The sequence below is a fragment of the Dendropsophus ebraccatus genome, chromosome 1 (genome assembly GCF_027789765.1).
Source record: "Dendropsophus ebraccatus isolate aDenEbr1 chromosome 1, aDenEbr1.pat, whole genome shotgun sequence".
In the NCBI taxonomy this organism is placed as follows: domain Eukaryota; kingdom Metazoa; phylum Chordata; class Amphibia; order Anura; family Hylidae; genus Dendropsophus; species Dendropsophus ebraccatus.
The window spans coordinates 175,746,815-175,768,414 of NC_091454.1; the positions used below are offsets into that span (position 1 = coordinate 175,746,815).

Here is a 21,600-nt window from a genome sequence, read left to right on the forward strand (position 1 = left end):
AAGTTTTATAGATTTGTAATTTCCTCCAATAAAAATCTCAAGTCTTCCCATACCTATTAGCTACTATATGTCCAGCAGGAAATTTCTTTCTATGGCAATCCCCATAGATAACCTCTCCTGCTCTGGACAGTTCCTGTTTCGGCCAGAGATGTCAGCAGAGAGCACTGTGTCAGACTGAAAATAGAACAACATTTCCTGCAGGACTTAAAGGGGGAGATTAATGAAAGAGTGTAAATATACACCTGGTGTAAACTGCCCTCAGCAAAAAATCACAGCTCAAATTTTATTTTACCAGAGCTGAAAGCTAAGCTGTGATTGGTTGCTGTGGGCAGTTTACACCAGGTGTATATTTACACCCTTTCATAAATCTCCCCCATAGTAGTATAAGTATGGGAAGACTTAAGATTTTTTTAATAAAAGTAAATTACAAATGTATATCTTTCTGACACGAGTTGATTTGAAAGAAAAAGATTTTTGCTGGACAACCCCTTTAACCCTTTGAGGACCAGGCCCAAAATGACCCAGTGGACCGCTCAAATTTTGATTATTGTGCTTTCGTTTTTCCCTCCTCCCCTTCTAAGAGCACTTTCAGTTTTCTATCTACAAGGCCATGTAATAGCTTGTTTTTTACAGGAATAGTTTTACTTTGTAATGGCGTCTTTCATTTTACCATAACATGTATGACGGAATCCCAAATATATTATTTATGAAGATATAAATAGGTGAAATCGTAAAAAAGAATGCAATATGGTAACGTTTGGGGGGTTCCTGTGTCTACGTAATGCACTATACGGTAAAAGCGACATGATACTATTACTCTATAGGTCAGCCCGAACACAACCATATGCAGGTTTACGCAGATTCTCTAATGTTATATATATATTTTTTTTATTAAATCCTTTTTTTTGGGCAATTAGTTAATAACATAATGGCCCTATTGTGATGCTTATAACGGTTTTATTTTTTCCCCTATGGGGCTGTATGGGGTGTCATTTTTTCCGCCATGATCTTTAGTTTTTATTAATACCATATTTGTGAAGATCTGACACTTTGATCAATTTTTATGAATTTTTTTTATATATACTGTATAATGTAACATAAAATGGGTAATCCGCGCACTTTTTTCCCTCTTTCCGTCTAGATCGGACAATTACGCACGCTACGGTATATTATATGTTTATTTATTTATTTATTTTTATATGTTTTATTTATATAATGGGATAAGGGGGGTGATTTAGACTTTTATTGGGGAGGGGTTTTAGAGTAGTGTAATAGTGTTTTTAACTTTTTTTTTACACACATTTGAAGTCCCTTTGTGGGACTTTTACATACAGTACTTTGATTTCTACACTGACCATTGCTTTGCCATAGGCATAGCATTGATCAGTGTTATTGGCCATCTGCTCATTGAGCCTGCCTGTGCAGGCTTAGTGCAGCAGATTGCCGATCGGACCGCACGGAGGCAGGTGAGAGACCTCCGGCGGTCCAATTTAACGATCGGGACCCCCGCAGTCACACTGCTGGGGTCCCGATCGGTAAGTGACAGGGGACTCCCCCTGTCACTTACACTTAAACGCTGCGGCCGCACCATGATCGTGGCGTTTAAGGAGTTAATGACACGCGGCAACACGATCGCTGCAGCGTGTCATTACCGGTGAGGTCCCGGCTGCTGAATGCAGCCAGCCCCCACCTGCTGTGAAGCGCGCTCCGCCCCGGAGCGCGCTTCATAGCCGGAGAAACACCCAGGATGTAGAGTTACGTCCAGGGTGGTCTGGTGACAGACTTCCATAACGTAACTCTACGTCCTGGGTCGTCTAGGGGTTAATGGCAAATATACAAATCACAGATATTAAGCAAAACAATGTTTAAAAGCTTAAAGGGTTTATCCAGCTGGCAGAAGACACATGAAGTCTTCTACTTGCCAGTGCTGAAATCCCCCTCCATTTCTTTTCGAGACATGGGGAGGGACGGAGCTAAGTAAAGAATATTGCATGCCCGCAAAACAAGCACACAATGTGCAGCTATTTGACATCCCTTGTGTCCATAATTTTGTCCACAGGTGATGACTGTGACCCACTCTATGTCTTGGAAGGCTTACTTCCAAGATGTGGGATCTAAGCAAGTGGGTACTGGCAAACAGAAGGTTTCAGCCATCTTCAGCTCACTGGACAACCTCTTTACCATTCTTGCAACATGACAAATACTGCAAACAAATAAAAATTAATTGTTGTAATTATTGGCATATACTTTTTTTTAGATCAAGCAAAGGAAAAGATAATGAAATTATTAACAAAAAAAATCCTAAAAAAAAAGTTGGTTCCATTTTTTCTTAATTAAAAAAAAAAAAAAAAATCACCAAAAATTTTCAGTTGGATCCAGACTGTTTTCTTTCCAGTTGATCTCCCTTTCACAACGAAAAGCATTTACACTCATTATCCTTTAGCAAAATGATGTTTACTATGGATATAATGGGGAAATTATTCAAAATTTCTATGTACACCTGTGTGTTGACTGTTAAGGTAATGATAGAAAGCCTTTTGGTTCTCTGCCTGACATACAACCTCATATAAATGAGAGGGAAATGTGATTGTTTTCATCAGGGAGTCTTCTTTGTATGTTTTATTAGAACAGTACCAGGTTTCAGCATTATTTCTATGGCTGATACAGATTAGGATTCATCATTGAATATCCCTTTTATACAAGCCACCGTACTCCATGATCATTTATTTGTGTCAGTGTTTTCCTTTTAGTTTTCTATATGTAATCCCATCTCAATCAATTGATTTCTTGCTGTTCTATCGCAAATATTGTCTCCTGTTTCTATTCTTCATTTTTCTGTAGCTTTTTTGAGAATATTTTCCACGAGTCAGACAGCACACTCCTATCCCTGCATTGCAATAGCACTGGGCCGGCTCTCTATAAGCACCAACAATGTCTGTGACAACCAGCCCAGACGTTTTTTAGGAGCGTGACGACGGTGTCCCTGGTTATTGCTCCTGCTAAGGCTCCACCACCCCCAACCAAACGTCTAAGGTCTATTCTGTATGCTATTAAAGTAATGCTGACTGGCGGCTGGAACCACCAGTCAGCTCTGGTTAGGCGCTGGGGCTGGAGTCTCTGCCCCAATCACACCCTGAGGACAGGACCCCAGCCTCCATAAGACTACTCCGCTTATCATCCTACTTGCCTGCAATAAAGCCTCGTTCGTGAGTGTCGCTAAGCTAGCGTTTTGTATCCTGGTTACATGTTTCCGTGTTTCTCTGAATTTTGGATTGACTTCATGACAACGCTCCCCGCCTCCTATTTTTGTACTGCTTTGACCAATAGTTTCTGACTGGGCTAGATGACTTTGAATTTATTGTGTTTGTTTCTTCTGTCTTGTCACTCAAATAGGTCAGGGACCGTCGCCCAGTTACCCACTACCGCCTAGGGCAGATTGCGGTTAGCAGGCAGGGACAACAGGACGGGAGCTTTGAGTTTTGTATCCTTACGTCTTGGTCTACCTGTTTTTTCTCTTTTTATAACTGTTCCATTTTGTTTACACTGTTTACAACTGTACATACTGTACAGGTGACTGGAAACAACCACTATCTTTTTCCATTCTCCATGTTTCCCTCTTGAAGACGTTTTATAATTAGTATAAATATTTTAATCTTCTACACTTTTTCTAGTACTGTGTCATGGAATAGATTGGCCAGAGAAGTAAGAGAAATTAAGTCCCTGTAGTGTAGGTGTGCTACTGCCAAACTGGTTCTGCTCCCTGAGGAGATTGAGAAATGGCTGTGAACCATAGTGAGGGGTGAGGGTTGTCAGGGGCTCAATAATAGCAGTGACAAGCTGGGTTTACACAGAACGATTACCGTGCGAATTTGCACGATAACGATCAAATTCGAACGATAATTGTACGTGTAAACGCGGCGAACAATCAAACGGCGAGCGAGAAGTTATTCATTTTGATCTTTTAACAGGTTCTTAAATCGTCGTTCGTCGTTCGCAAAAAATTCACCCATCGTTCCGTGTAAACAGTCGTCGCTCGATAATCTGCCCGGCCGCCGCTCGGCCCCCCGCTCGCAGCCCGGCCCCCCGCTCAACCGCAGCCCCCTGCGCCGGCTCGATCGCCGCCGCCGCCGCCGCTCCGATCACCATTGCCGCCGCAGCTCTGATCGCCACCCCCGCCGCTCTGATCACCACCCCCGCCGCCACTCCAATCGCCACCCCCGCCGCTCCGATCACCACCCCCGCCGCTCCGATCGCCCCCCACGCCGCCGCTCCCATCGCCCCAGCCGCGACCATACGTTACCTGCTCCGCATAGCAGGTCTTCCACATCCCCAGCTCCCCTCTTCAGTGAACTGATTGGCTGAAGAGGGGAGTCGGGAATTTCAAACGGCTCCTCTTCAGCCAATCAGTGCTCCTCTTCAGCTGCGGGCGGGCGATCGCAAAAAGATTTTTCCTTACGAGATATCGTACCGTCTAAACGCTGATTGTTATAAAAAAAAATTGTTACTTCGAAATCGTTAATCGTGCGATCGGGCCAATTATCGCTCCGTGTAAACTTAGCATTAGGGTCCATTTACACAGAAAGATTATCTGACAGATTATCTGCCAAAGATTTTAGGCCAAAGCCAGGAATGGATTTGAGAAGAGGAGAAATCTCAATCTTTCCTTTAAGACCTGTACCCTGTTTATAGTCTGTTTCTAGCTTTGGCTTCAAATCTTTGGCAGATAATCTGTCAAATAATCTTTCTGTGTAAATGGACCCTAAGATCATGTTGTCAATACTCTGAAGAGTTAATCTAACAATCATGCAGGTTTGTAAAAAATCTTTTGAAATGACAGGTAAGTTTTAAATTATATTGCAGTGCATATTTTCAAATTGGTAATATACAGTATAATCCAACAAAAATACAGAGCTGGGAATGACACCTTGTTTGTAATCCTAGCCTGCAGCCAGACATTATGCTATGTCCTAATATAACAGTATTTTTGTACAATCCTTTAAGCCTATTGCATTGATATAAATTTACAGTCACTTTGTGTCCTAATAAAGAAAGCAAAAGGTTCATCTGTGTAGATTTTAACACTCTAATTTGAATATGCAAAATTAATTAATTGTTCTAGTCTGCGACTGGTCTCCTTTAGCAGATAAAAGCCTCGCTTTGTGTCTCTATGGTGACCAGGAGAGGGAATGAGAGAAAAGGGAGAAGGATGAAAGGGTTTTTATTAAACATTTGTGAGGTACTGCACTCTATGACCTTAACTATTTGGATACCACAGTACTTTACAGAAATTTGCATTCAATGTATTGTAGCTCAATTACATTTTATTGAAACATGAAAGACAATCCAAAAAAGAAAAAAGAGGCACAGATGAATTGTAAAAAAAATCACACACCCTCCATCCCTCCAAAAATAGGAAATCCATGGTCGAACTCAAAGGCCCTCTGCTTTTTTTTATCACTGATCGCTCTTCCTCTCAACCAGGCCACTTGTCCAACTCATTCCTCGGTGGCACTAAGAGGTCAATTCTTTGTTTCACAAGAGTCTTATCATCCACTGGATTATTGCCATTATCCTCTATACTGCCTGACGAGATGCCTTGTTGTTGTGGCATCTGTGAAAAGGGTGCAAGATCCCAATTATAAAATATTATCCTGGTGGTATAAGGTCCCTGAACATCTTCAAAAATGGTATTCATCTGTACCAGCTTGCTGCTGGCGCTGTGGCCTCACTATTGGAATCATGGTTTCAAACGACAAAATCAATACACAGGTGTCACAATCTCTAACACACCAGAGGCCAATTTATTATTTATGTTCAACATGTCTTTACCCAAAAGTAAAAAATGTCTGACTCATCATTTACTTTAAGCAGCCGAAACTGTCATTGTACGCAAGTGGAAGTCGCCACTTACTCCTAAAACTTGGTATAACTAACTGGCTAGCTATTCAATTCTATCCTGACTTTCACACCCAGTCTGAATCCAATTTTCTTTTATTCCCTTATTCCCTTTACCTTATTATATTAAAGCTTGTTTTAATATATGAGATGTTATTGTGCCTCCTATTAACTGATTATTAAATGCTTGCACGGCCCTTCTGAATGTACATAAGACCCATGCCATCTGCTATGACTTATGAGGGCCAGGTTCCTTGTAATTCACTGTCACTGAACTCTCCTTTGTTCATGTTCAAATCAAATGGTTTTACATTGTGTGTACTTATTTCTTTACATACCACTTTTACTACTGATTTATTTGTAACCCCAATATTTGACAACTATGCATATTCTTGTTTTTGTGCCATTTAATTTTTCCTCCTAATAAAAATCTTAAAGGGGTTGGCCACTTTGTGGTGAAAAAGTTCAGTGTACAGTATTAGTAAGTGTACTCACTGCACTTACTGACACCAGCTGCCTGTGTACCTCATAGAGCTAAAATCTGGCTCCCCTCCTCCAGGCTGTGCTGTCCTGTTCTGTGGTGATTCTGTACATAAGATCGCCGACTTAGAGGAGCATGTGACTGTTTAAATATAAAAAGATCCACACGGTACATAAGACCTACATACAGAAGAAAGAGCATTGCAAATTATAAAAATATATTTTAAATTATCTGTATTTGTAATCATACAGATGTTAGGAATATATAAAAATATATGGGAAGGTATAGGAGCATGGTGAAAAGGGAGAGGGAAAAAAGGGTTTGGGGGATTATGTTAGATCATTTCCTACCAATTTATTCCAGAACCAGACTTCAAAGACCACAGAAGGTTTAACTATAAACCATGAATGCCAACTCATATCGAATCCTTCATCCCAATTTACAGCAACCAATTCTTCCATTCTTTGGATTTTGGATAACTTAGCCTATTGGAAATTGAGTCAGCCTTCACTTCTAATGCCTTCTGTATGTATTCTAGCAGCTTAGGTAATTATATTCATTTCTCTGCATCAAATAAGGGTCTTTGGGGTATTGGGTTGCACATGAGGGTCAGTAGAAGAGACTCATTTTCTACAAAATGTGGCTATTTCCCATGAGCACATTTAATAAGGTGTGAAGAGTGAGAGATAAACAGCCATCTTAGAATGCATTTAAGTAATTCCTATTAATGAGAAAATCATGCAGAGTCATTGTGGTGTGTCTGCGTAAAAACCATAATAGCCCTCCTGTTAACAGCAAAGCAAACGTGGCCAGCTAAAATATTATCATTTAATTTTCAAGACCCAATTTGCCTAGTTGAATTATCTTGGAAGGTCAAGAAAATTGGAGCATGATCTGAAAATAGAATACGTTCTATCTATGTCAGGCACATTAAAGAAATACACAGAAATAGTCTAGCACATGATATAAGTTTTGTGCATAATAGTAGAAGGAGAAATGAAGGACCCTGTACACACCTACTAAATGTACAGTAAGTGTTGCCTAATTGTCTGCACTGCCACAAAAGACAAAGTTAACCCTCCCTGTGATATATCTAACAGGGCCCAATGGGGGCACAAGACTAAATGCTGATCTTCATGATCAGCTCTCTTTTAAGAGCCTTTTCATGGTTTCTGTATTTACAGGCCAGGCCAACCCAACCACTATTCGCATGGCCCTTTTTGACAGCTGCACATGACCAATTTACACACGCAATGTGTAGCCAATAATGATGATTTAAATGGCCACACAAAAGACTCGATCAGCCCACAACTAAGCATGTTTTCCTTTATTGGGCGATTGCTGGCAGATAATTGGCACATTTGAAAGGACATTATGTTTCCAATCATGGGACAGTTAAAATATCCCCCAAGTAAGGCTCCTACATTTTGTTTAAAAAAAAAAAATGGTATATGGTTCATCATTAAACTTAAAATGATGATCAGGCAATGTGTTCAGACAATTTAATCCTCTGTTGTCACTCAAAGATCAAGATAAGCTAAATGTATAGGCTGTGCAAGTGTTGCTGTTCAATTATGCCCAATCTCTGTTCCTTGGGAGACATGTCTTAATAATAATAATAATAATAATAATAATAATTGTCTTGCTTGAATACAAGAGCGGTCAGCTTTTTTAGAAGCAGTGGATCCGTTTTGTGCAGCCCCTAGACTACTTAAATTTGGCTGAAAGCCACTCAAATTAGTTCTGCATGCTGTCAAAAGCTGATTAGCACAGGAGATGAGATGGAGAAGCTCCTCTATGCCAAAAGACACCTCACTACATTTCTAAACAGTTAAATAACCAGAATCAGTCCAACGCCTGTGTCATGCACCCTCACCTGACCCACCTGTATTTGTACTGTAAATCATGGGTTGGGAGGGGGTTAATTTTTTATGCAATTTTGTTTTTAATCTTACTTTGTCCCTGTAAAATGGATAATGTATCTTCTACAAAACATTAGACATAAACATTAACTTCAGAACAGAAATAAACATTTGTTTTCTGTATGCTCCTGTATAAAATATAGTGAAATAATAGGTATGCCAAAGCATACAGGTCTGGTGAATGCCAATAGGACACTGGGAGCCTTCCCAGCACAGATGCTGAACATAATGTTCAAATGTACTCACCATTACTGTGACAATACTTGAATGCGCTAGTTAGCCAGATGTAATTAAGCCATTTTCATACTATTTAACCCCTTCAGGATCTGGGCCAATCAGGGCCAGACCAAGTCCCATTTTGTAAATCTAATATGTGTCTCATTATGTGGTCATACCTGTGGAATGCATTTACTCTTTCAAGTGATTTTTGAGATGTTAGTAGTAAATTTTATAGCATTTATCTGTGGAGAACATCAAAAGTTAGTGAAAATTAAGAGGAAAAAAAATCAGCCTTTTTAAAATGTTAACATATTTGCCTCTAAGAAAAATAGTCAAATTCAGCAGCAATTTTCTACAATCTTTTCGAAAACTTCAAAATCATTATTTTTTTTTAGAGTTCAGTTCAGATTGGAAGTGGATTTGAGGGAATGCTATTTTAGAAACTTCCATTAATGCACCCATTTTAGAAACAACATCCCTCAAAGTAATCAAAATGACATTTCACAAGCTTGCTAACCCTTCAAAGGGTTTCACGGAAATTAAGGCAAAATGAATGTTTTTTTTTTTTGCAGATAGCAGGTGTTGACATAGAAATGCAACTGGAAATGTATTGTCTCAAATGTTAGGATTTTAGAAATATCCCATATGTAGCTATAGAGGCTGCTGGACTCAAAGGGGGACCTAGTGGATTCTGGGGGCACTTTTTTCAAAGGATATTTTGCAGGACACTTGGATATTGTGGGCATTAAAGTAGTTTTCTCACAAACATTATCACCTATTTATTTTATTGAGGATGGAGAAAATTAAAGTGGTACTCCTAGAGCTTTTTTTCTTTTACCCCTTCAAGACTGAGCCCTTTGATGCACAAAAGTCCGGGTCAAATTAATGCAATGTTCCTCCCCGCCTTCTAAGAGCCATAGCGCTTTTATTTTTCCATCTACAGGGCTGGTTGGGGTGTCATTTTTTGCGCCATGATCTCTAGTTTTAAATTAATGCCATACTGGTGCAACAGAGAATTTTGATTGCTTTTTATTAATTTTTTTGTGATATATAATTTAATAAAATCAGCAATCCTGGTTTGTTTGTTTTTTCCCGTTTACTCCGTTCACCATGCGGGAACAATAATGTTTTATTTTAATAGATCGGACAATTCTGCACGCTACGATATGTAATATGTTTATTTATTTATTTATATTTTTATGATGGGCAAGGAGGTCTTTTAAACTTTTAGAAGGGGGGGTTATAAGAGGTTTTTTAATACTTGTATAAAACTTTTTTATTACACTTTTTTTCACTTTTATCACTGTAAAATATGCAGTCATCAGATTGCATATACTGATCTATGCTATGCCATAGCATAGATCAGTGTTATTGGCGATCTATGTATAGAGCCTGCCTGAGAGCAGACTCTACACATAGATTGCCCATCCGACAGGACCGAGGTAAGGAGTTTACCCCCTCCTGTCGGCACATGTGATCGGGACCACCTGCTGCGGGGGTTCCAATTACTCAGTGACAGATGCTTGATCTGTCACTGACCACTTTACACGCCGTGAACGCTGTAGATCACGGCGTTTAAGGGGTTACTGAGAGTCGGCTGCGGGATCGCAGCTGAATCTTATTACCTACGGCCACTGACTTTGATGTGAGCAGGATCACTATACTCCCGCTCACATCATTAACTCCGTCACAGCAGGAACGTATTTATACATTCCTACTGCACGGGGTATGTGCAGTAGGAACATATATATATATACAGATTGCTGACGTCAAGGGGTTAAAAGAGTTTGGTGCCAGAAAATTATAAAGATTTGTAATTTACATCTATATAAAAAAAATCTTAAGCCTTCTAGTACTTATCAGCTGCTTCAGCGTTTTTCTAACGCTGAATAACCCCTTTAAGCCACCGAGAAATCCCTGTCATAGTACACAGCTATCTTACATTCAAAAATGTATCTTAACTAGCTAATACAGTATCAGATCTTTCTGTTTAAAAGTATGAGAGTTATGGAAAGAATACAACAGGCAGTGTATGGAAAGAGTGCAAATAGAGATTGGAAAGATGTTCCTGCACTGGCCCTTTCCATAAATGCCATAAAGAGTCACTATGTTTCATGAATACGGCTCAATGTTTTAAATAATACTTTGAGCCGGACACCATTAACCCCTAGACGACCCTGGACGTAGGGTTACGTCATGGAAGTCTGTCCCCAGACGACCCATGACGTAACTGTACATCCTGGGTGTTTCTCCGGCTATGAAGCGCGCTCCGGAGCGGAGCGCGCTTAATAGGAGGTGGGGGCCGGGCCGGGGCCGGGACCTCAACGGTAATGACACGCTGCAGCGATCGCGCTGCCGCGTGTCATTAACCCCTTAAACGCCGCGATCGCGGCGCGACCGCGGCGTCTAAGTGCAAGTGACAGGGGGAGTCCCCTGTCACTTCCCGATCGTTGAAACGGACCGCCGGAGGTCTCTTACCTGCCTCCGTGCGGTCCGATCGGCGATCTGCTGCACTGAGCCTGCAGGCTCAATGAGCAGGCTCAATGAGCAGATCGCCGATAACACTGATCAATGCTATGCCTATGGCATAGCAATGGTCAGTGTAAAAATCCAAGTAGTGAATGTAGAAGTCCCCCAAAGGGACTTCAAATGTGTGTAAAAAAAAAAGTTCAAAACACTATTACACTACCTCAAAACCCCTCCCCCAATAAAAGTTGAAATCACCCCCCTTTCCCATAATATAAATAAAACATATAAAAATAAATAAATAGATAAACATATAATATACCGTAGCGTGCGTAATTGTCCGATCTATTAAAATATAACAAGCGTCATTGCGAACGGCAAACGGCGTACACGAAAAGAGGGGGAAAAGTGCGCAGATTACCGATTTTGTTACATTATATATTTAAAAAAATCAATAAAAAGTGATCAAAACGTCCGATCTTCACAAATATGGTATTAATAGAAACTAGAGATCATGGCGGAAAAAATGACTCCCCATACAGCCCCGTAGGTGAAAAAATAAAACCGTTATAAGCGTCACAATAGGCCCATTTTATTAATATTTAATTGCCAAAAAAAAGGATTTCATAAAAAAATATATATATAACATTAGAGAATCTGTGTAACCTGCATATGGTTGTGTTTGGGCTGACCTATAGAATAATCGTATCATGTTGCTGTTACCATATCGTGCATTACGTAGACACAGGAACCCCCCAAACGTTACCATATTGCATTCTTTTTTACGATTTCACCTATTTATATCTTCATAAATAATATATTTGGAATTCCATCATACATGTTATGGTAGAAGGAAAGACGCCATTACATAGTACAACTATTTCTGTAAAAACAAGCACTTACATGGCTTGTAGATAGAAAACTGAGAGTGCTAGAGCTCTTAGAAGGGGAGGAGGGAAAAACAAAAACACTAAGATCAAAATTTGCACGGTCCACTGGGTCATTTTGAGCCTGGTCCTCAAAGGGTTAAAGACGGTGCTTGTTATTTTATACATTTGTGTAATTTGATAAATGTTGGTAATAAAATTCATTAACCAACCTGTATTTAAGATTAGTGGCTGTTTAAATGTCATACATAATGTTGCTTTATAAAGGAATCTGTTCACCAGAGGAGTTTATATGGATTAATATGTACAGTGTCTGGAGGCAAATGCTGATCTCCTGTCATAAATGGAGTCTTGTTCTAATAATATATATTTAGCAGTGAATGTTGTTACGTTAGAATGTTGTGAATGTTAGAGTTCAGGAGACAGATAATCTTCAGTTTAATTACCTTATACTTAAAATTCACTATGGTTTAACTCTGAGGTTCTCTGCTAAGTTTTAAAACTACAACTTTAGCTTCATTTCTATGGAGTTTACATAATTTTTATTACACAATTTTATGACTTTACACATTCTTCTTTCATACCCAGACGACATCCGTGTTGCCAGGAATGATCTACTCTAACTGCAATATCATTGTTCCAGGGAATAATAATCTTACTTTTTACTACAATGACCATGATCACCATAGGTCACCGAACAGCCGGTCTCTTAAAAGATCATTCCGGACGGTAAGCGCCGCACAGTTCTAATGCAGGTGCATCACTGTGTGCATCGCTCCACTGTGTGCACTGACAGGGTTTTCTGTGGCCGCTATTCAATGTATACTATGTGTATACACTCTGACCGGGATTCATTCAGAAGGCAGCACTACATAAGTTCCGTAGGAATCACGGCCATTGTAACAACAGTCCAGAACTTACGTTGTGTTAACATAGCCTATAGCTGCATATTCTTCTCTCTTCTCCTGTCAGTACTGATCAGTGAGATCAGTGCCCTGCAGGAGAGAAATCTGGAGGTAATATGCATTGCATCCAGATCGGGAGCTTACCAAGCTAAAGGACCTTCGCTGATGTCACAGTCATGTGACTAATTACATGACTGACATCCCTGAAGGTCCTGCACTTACTGTATCACTGTAATACAGTAATACAGTAAGGTAATACTGTGTAATGCTTGAATTGTATTGCAGTATTGCAGTAAGATGGTGTCTGGCAATACCATTGGAAATTGCTTTTACAGTAATACTGTAGGTAAATACAATCTGTATTTAAATTTGTCGGGTGCGTCTTATAAAGCGTTAAATACGGTATATATACAGTGGGGCTTTGGATTACGAGCATAATTCATTTCGAGACTGTGCTTGTAATCCAAATCTACTTTTAAACCAAAGCAGATTTTCCCATAAGAAATCACTGAAATGCAGACAATTGGTTCCACGCCCCCAAATTTTTATTCTTAAAGACCTGTAAAACAAATGAAACAAACATTTAGAAAGCTGGACATGTCATATTATAAGTTACTGTACAGTATAGCCATCAGCATGTGGAGTATGATGTATAGTAAAGGCATGAACCTGAAAAATAACAGCAGCAGTTTGTAGATAGAGGATGAAACTGCAGATCCACATAATGCAGTAGCGTAGTACAATAGGCTAGAATAGAGAAGCAGGGCTGCTGTCAGAGCTCTATGTGGAGAGCCTCACAGAGGTTCAGCATGGACCAATCAGGAAGTGAGATTTTAAGAGCTGCGCAGGAGGACAGTGACAGAAACTTTTCTATACAGCAGTTATAGTAGCATTATAGCAGCAGTGTGTATAGCTGAGTGTAAGTGCAGTCACGTTATAGCAGGAATGGAGAAGATGGGAAACACAAGGGCTGACAAAGACTGCAGGGAGCATGAAGTAGGAAGGAAGTGGATCTGCTATGATTTGGAAGGTGAGGGAGACCTCCTGGGTCAGAGTACAGGGCTGAAGACCCCATTATGAAGACCATGCCACTCCCCCACTCGCCCTCCCACCCAGTACAGGGAGCTCTTAAACCAAATCAATGCTCTTAAACCAAGTTATAATTTTGAAAAACTGTGAGCTCTTCTTGCAAAACACATTCAACACATCAAACATTCATGGTGTCAGATGAAATGAAGTGTTAACTTGTCACAGTTCAGTACATGTATGATATTCTTCAATAGACTTGACCTGTTTTGTGGATTACATTGTGCACATGCTGCAACTACACAATGAATTACTGTACCACTTGTACGAAAGGGGAGATATTGGAAGCAGCACAGGAAGTTACACATTTGAAGTCAACGTCTAGTTGAGATCAGAGCACCACCACTGTATAGATGAAAATAAGGATCCTAGGATGAGCAAATATATTGCAGAATAAGGAAACTCTGTTTTATTATTTGAAAACAAGCAAACATTTCAAAGCCATACATGACTTATGGTGTGACTTACTTGATGGGTCTAAAGCCCCCGACCAACTGTGGATACAAGCAACTAACATGTGTCCACGTTATGAATCACTTAAGTAATTTGGAATTTATTTCAGTACTGATCTGAAACTCCTATGAGAATGCACATCATTACTGCCAGATGGTGTCCACCCCAAGGTTCTTAAAGAACTCGGATCTGTGATTGCTGCCCCCATGACAGATCTGTATAACCAATCCCTGCTAACAGGAGATGTTTCTGATGATTGGAGACCAACCAATGTTATACCCATCCACAAGAAGGGGAGTAGAGAAGAGCCCAGTAACTACAGGCCAGTTAGCTTAACATCTGTAGTAGTAAAAATGATGGAAACTCTTCTAAAAAATAGATAATGTATCACCTAGGAATCAAAAATTTGATGGATCCAAACCAGCATGGCTTTACTGAGGGCCGATCAGGTCAGAATAATCTTATTGATTTCTTTGATTATGTCACAAAAGTGTTGGATGAAGGTGGTGCTGTGGATATCGCCTAGCTGGACTTCAGCAAAGCCTTTGATACTATTCCCCATAAAGATCTGATAGAGAAGTTGGAGAAAATTGGACTTAATCCCTGTATACAGTAGTTCAGTGGATTTGTGGTTGGCTGAAGGATAAATATCAGAGGGCTGTCGTTAATGGTGCATATTTCGAGCATAGACTGGTTACAAGTGGTGTGCCACAAGGGTCTGTCCTGGGTCCTCTTCTTTTTAATATATTTGTAAGTGACATAAGAGAAGGTTTGGTAGGTAAAGTTTGTCTGTTTACTGACAACACAAAAGTGTGCAATAGGGTTGATATTCCTGGAGGTGTTAGTAATATGGAAAACGATTTAGCTTTGCTAGATAAGTGGTCCAAACATTGGAAATTGAAGTTCAATGTTTACAAATGTAAAATAATGCACTCGGGGAGGAGGAATCCTCTATCCGAGTATCACATCGGCAGTACTGTGTTGGAAAAGACATCAGAAGCGAAGGATTTAGAGGTAGTGATATTTAGCAGGCTTAAAATGAGTCACCAGTGCAACCAGGCAGTGGGGAAAGCAAATTGTATGCTGAGCTGTATAGCTAGAGGTATAACCAATAGGAAGAGGGAGATTGTGATCCCGCTGTATAGAGCTCTGGTGAGACCACATCTGGAATACTGTGTCCAGTTCTGGAGACCTCACCTAAAAAAGGACATTGATAAAATAGAACGGGTCCAAAGACGGGCTACAAAAATGGTGAAGGGTGTGAGGCATAAACCATATCAGGAAAGACTTAAGGATTTAAATCTGTATAGCCTGGAGGAAAGAAGGGAAAGGGGGGACATGATTAAAACCTTTAAGTATGTTAAAAGATTAAATAAGATTCAGGAGGGAAGTGTTTTTAGTTAAAAAAAACTGAGCTCAAGAACAAGAGGACACAGTGAGAGGTTGTCTGGAGGAAAGATCAGAAGCAATGTGAGAAAATATTATTTTACTGAAATAGTAGTAGATACTTGGAACAAACTTCTAGCAGATGTGGTTGGTAAATCTACAATAGCAGAATTTAAACATGCCTGGGATAAACATATATCTATCCTAAGATAATAAGAAAGGAAATACTAAAAGGGCAGACTAGGTGGACCCAGTGGTCTTCTTCTGCCGACAATCTTCTATGCTTCTATTGGTCCTGAGCAGCCATAGAATTCAGCTGCTTAAAAATTAGCAAAAAGCTTTTGCTTAAAAGTTTACATTGACCTTCATGTTGCATCTTCCATTTTTACTATAAAGAGCCCCTCACAATGAAGAACCTCCAGAAGTGCCTTTCAACTCATGTTTAGTTCTAAAGTTTGCAGAATATAAGTTGAAATTGTTCCTGGTCATTTTTATGGAAATATAAAGATTATTTCTTTTTTTACTGTAAATTGAACAATCTTAAAGAGATCCATACTAAACTTTTTTCTAGCAAAGGAAATTCTACAGTTATAAGAGCTAAAATGTAACATTATACATGCTGTAAGTGCAATATATTATACCAGAAAACACATTGGGGGCATTTATCTCAACTAATTCCCCTTCCTATGTTTCACACTGGTTTTATTCAGAGGCAAACATACAGCCCTAAGAATCTATGCCAGCTCTGAGCCTTGGGACCCCCGCCGGAAAGCAGTTGTGATTACGTCACAACTAGGGGGGGCTCTCCCGACTGATGGACTGACCGCTCAACCAATCAATGACTGGAGCAGCCCCTCTTAATTGGCTGAGCGGCCGAGTTGTGACGTGTCAGTGCCGGAGATACTGGAGCCCAGCGGGGCTCCCGAGGCTGCTCCCACAGCTCACCGCGGGAATAGGGAGAGGTAAGTTCCTACTACTGATAAAATTTCCCCCTGCTCCTGTCGGATTTTAAAATTGGACAGACCTTTTCTTGATCTATCTAGTATAAAACCTAAAATGAAATCTACATTTGCAGCTTTTGCTTGACATTGAATATAGATCAAGTTTTTCATCACATTCAGCTATATTCCCAGGCATTTCAAAAAGCAGAAGTACACCCACAAGACCAACACATCAAAAAAAATATATATATATTTACTTATTTATTATTTAGATAGCTAGATGTTTAAATATTAAAAATATACTGCATGATGTTTCTGTATTTCTATTGCTCAGTTAGCTCAAATCATGGATTTTTTTTTCTAAAGACATAAATTGTTCCTTTTATTGCACCTCCATGATGTGATGATTAGTTAACAAGATTGAAACATTTAAAAATGCAGGTACAGATTTGATGACTCTCTGACAACAAACTAGTGACACCATGTTGTCTTTTGTCTTCTCCAGGTATTGGTTGACCAACAAAGTGCACATAAAAAGACCAACAACAGGAATCCTAATGTATACACTAGCAACTCGTTTCTGTAACAGAATTGACTTATATGGTTTTTGGCCTTTCTCACGAGATCTCCACCAGAATCCTGTGAAATATCACTACTATGACAGCCTTAAATATGGATACACGTCACAAGCGGGACCACATGCAATGCCATTGGAATTTAAAGCTTTGAAAAATCTACATCTACAAGGGGCTTTGAAACTTACAGTCGGTAAATGTGAATCAGCAACATAGCATCCTATTTGGAGCTTTTCTTCGTAAAACACGAATCAGCCGGACAACGATAGGAGGACGTCAGTAACAATTGTCAAGATTTTATTGAGTTGGAAAAGTATTGTTAGCTTTACATATGGAAATAAAAAGGAATGATTCTTAAGTGAGATCAGGTGTGTAAGACAACTGGACTCTTCAAGCCTGGAATCACAGTATGGTGTGTCACAATATGGTGGAGCGCACAATTTGTGCTATTTGCCTTCTTACGGTGAAAGAGTAATACTGGTTACAAAATAAAAACCCTATAGGAGGATAAATTTGGTGCTATCACAATACTGAAGATTGTCTGTATTTCGGAATTACCTCCTCCTACAAGTTGTGGAAATACTTTGTTGAATAAGATGGTTTTTCTTGACTGAGAGAGTGGCACTTACTTACAATCTAGCAGACATAACCAAATTGCAACAACGCTATTCCTGTTTATTAGGAACCCAGTGCTAATAAGGTTATAGGCTAATTGTTCAAGTTTGTTGCAATGAAATATGAGCCTCAGATGTTTCTAGCACTGCTTAAAGCAAGTGCTGGTTTGTGCCTATAACTACTGTTCTTATCAAAGAAAACGATCAGATGTACAATGACATCATAATATTTACATTTGGAGTAGAACTTAACCAGGCTTTATATAATGCATATGTGACTGTATTTTGATGTGTACTTAAAAAAATAATAATAATAATGTTCACCAGTCAGGAAATAGCACATTCTACTATGTTATAATTGTCTCATTGTTCCTAAAATGATAGGTGGCAGCCAATTGTCCTGTGAGGTCTGAGTATTTCTCCTAGAATACATTATTCTGGTAGTAAAGATTTGAGGTCATTTATAAGTTAAACCTTCTGATGATCTAGATATAATAACGTGACTGATACATACACAAGTTCAAGTGTTCCGTGTTTGGGGTCCAGTGTAGCCAAATAAAGTATAAATTATACATAGCATCAAAAACAATATTGACTTTGTAAAGATCTGTAATATGTTCCAATTTTTTGTCTTCAAATGGCTATCCATCATGGCTAGTTAAGTCTGGTTCAGTCTGTTACTGTAGCGTGGAGATGGGTAGTGAGAGGTGTTTCGTAATATGTGTGATTCAAGGTTATTTGTGGTCAATACTGTCAGTATTTCTAGAAAAGTAAAGCAAGACTAAAGCACTGACATCATAACTTCTTCAGAACCTCCAGGGCCATCAGACTTCGTCTTGAACAGAAAAAAAAACAGCTTGGAAATGCTTTTGCTAATAGAAATTTCACAACTTTACAATGAATTGGTGACACAACGCTCATTTACTCTGAGGATTTCATCTGTTTTATTAACACAGTGCTTACGTTCTCTAAGCTCTGGGGAAATACATCTTAATTGCTGAAGAAACGAGAAAGAGGGTGTTATCAGAAAAGTCTCCAGGTGCATGTTACAGGCAAACCTCTTATTACATCTCCAATAATGAGCGCCAGGGAAAGTTTTGTTATGCTAAGTATTAAATGTGAGAGTATTCTAATAATTCATGATACAAGCAGTGGATCTCAATTTGGTTTTGTAATGTCCAGAACCATATATACTGTTGACCATGGTTGGTTTCATGAATAAATAAAATGAAAGACAGGAAAATAAGTAAGACATATCATTCTCCTTCTTATATTATTCTTGAGTATTTATAAATTGTGTGGTGTGTGTATAACTGTGATGTGGATGACTGGCGCATAACACCTTTTACCTTGTGCATTTATCGCCTGATCAGTATTCATCATCTTCAAGTCATTGTGGTTTCATCACCTAATCAGCGTTCATTACGTTCAAGTAATTGTGTATTTATCTGCAGATCAGGAATCCTAACAGGTAAATAAAGTGTTGAATTTTTAAAATTGACTTAATCTTCTTATATTTTTCAAGTGTAAGGAAATGGTTGTAGATATGTTGTCATGGTCAATTAAGTGAAGAGAAATAATGTACAGAATCTAGGTCATGAGACAGGCACGCTGTAAATAATGATAGATAGATTATGAAAGATAAATTATATGTTGCAAATGTCCTTTCTTCTATATCCAGAACCAGAGTTTGGAATCTCACTAAAAAGAACGTTTAGCATTGAGGGCATTGTTAGCAAAGTCCCATATGTGAAAAAATTGATAAGTAGACCCGTATTGTAAGAATTGGTGGGGAAAGCACTCAAATACCACATATAGAAGATATCTGCAAGGACTTTGCATATTCTTCCTGTAGGTTTCCTCTGGGTGCTACGGTTTCCTCTTACACTTCAAAAAACATACAGATGAGTTTGATTTAGGTTGTGAGTAGGGATGAGCATACTAGCAAAGCTAGGCGGTACACTAAGCTCAGGTATCGGCTTGTCAGCCTGTTGCCTTTGAACTCTGTGCTGCTCCGCTTTGGTTGCCTGGAAAAGCTGGATCCAGTCTTTGGAAACCTCCTAGTTTCCCAGGACTGGATCTAGCTTTTTCAGGCACCCATATAGAAGCATTACAGAGCGGCAAGGATTTCAAAGGCAGCTGGCTGACAAGCCGACGCCTGAGCCTAGATAACAATCTTGTGCTTATAAGCCCTTATAGGGGCAGTGACTGATTTCAGTAAAGACAGGCTATGTAAAGTGCTGTGGGGCTGGTGCTATATTATATATATATATAATTATATATATATATATATATATATATATATATATATATATATATATATATATATTATAAGTATTATACTACTTATGTACATATAAGGCCAGTAACTAAAGAGTAATGTCAAACTTAGGTATGTGTTCTGAATTTGAAATGCATTGAAATTGAGATGTTTTTTTCTAATGTACTAGGAATCAAGATAAGGCATACTACATCTATAACAACTTCCAAATATCATCATCTAGTTTTCTTGTGCAGTGTCTATTAATCTGTCCACCCATATTCTTTATGTGTGGACAGTAAGACTTGTAGCAAATAGGTACCTCAACAAGTGAGCTCAGAGGCAATCTTCCACAGAAGCTGAAAATAGTTCTTCTTTAAATGTACAGTAGGATGTTAGAAGATGCATTGACTTCTTGTCATAATCTGATGCAAATTTTTTATACTATATTGTTCTATGTTTACACGGGACAGCTGGAACTCATATTTCCTTTTATTAGCTCATTTGTTATAGATTATGACCATTCACGTTGGGTTCCGTTGGGTCCCGGTCGGTGCCGCGGTCATACTCACGTGATCGCGACATCCTGCGGTGCCGTCCGGAACCCCGATGTTGTCATGGTAAGTCCGGGGGCCTAATGAAGGCCCCCAGGCTTACCATGCATATCCCATGGTATTCTGCTGCCATCAGCTCTTTATGGCAATGGCACAGAATAGTGCAGAAGCACCGGTAAGGCCCTCAGCCCCTTCCTCTCAGCTACCAGAGGTCTCTGTGGGGTTGGGGCAGAGTGTGGGGGCAGTCCTGGCCGGTCCCCGCACTGACGATCGCCGTTATTACCAGCATAACAGCGGCCACCGGTAACGGGCACTGCATAGGGGCAGTGATCGGGGACTAGCCGATGTGGTCCTGGTACAAATGATCAGCAGTATATACTATATACCACTGATCACTTGTTCCAAATGCTGCCGGCACTTTTTATCCCCGTCAGCATAAATCATTGGCGGGATAAAAAGTCAATTGCCCCGGATTACCTGTAACCACCCCTGATTACCTGTGATGACCCCGGATTACCTGTAACCACCCCGGATTACCTGTAACCACCCCAGATTACCTGTAACCACCCCGGATTACCTTTAACCACCCAAGATTATCTGTAACCACCCGGATTACCTGTAACCACCACTGATTACCTGTAACCACCTCAGATTATTCATAACTACTCCAGTTTACCTGTAACCGCTCAGATTACCCGTAACCACCCCAGATTGCCACAGACTGCTCGTAACCCTGCCCCCCCTCCCCGATTGTCCACCACCACCACCCCAGATATCCAGTAAATACCCCCACATTGTCTGTAACCACCCTAGATAGCCATTAAAAACCCTCAGATTGCCTGTAACCACCCCAGATTGCCACAGACTGTCCATAACCACTACAGATTGACACAGATTGCCTGTAACCACCCCAGATTGCCCATAACCACCCCAGATTGCCCATAACCACCCCAGAT

At 39.7% G+C, this 21,600-nt stretch overlaps 1 protein-coding gene across 3 annotated transcripts in view; it reads left to right on the forward strand.

The window, feature by feature from the left end:
* The window catches only part of ST8SIA2 (ST8 alpha-N-acetyl-neuraminide alpha-2,8-sialyltransferase 2), a 181,206-nt gene extending 162,160 nt beyond the window's left edge, over positions 1-19,046 (forward strand). For all 3 annotated transcript variants that reach the window (XM_069957947.1, XM_069965362.1, XM_069972082.1), the window contains exon 6: positions 17,147-19,046. In XM_069957947.1, coding sequence (XP_069814048.1) covers positions 17,147-17,432 — 286 coding nt within the window. In that variant the 3' untranslated portion in view covers positions 17,433-19,046. The remainder of the gene's footprint in view (positions 1-17,146) is intronic.
* Positions 19,047-21,600: the final 2,554 nt, after the last annotated feature.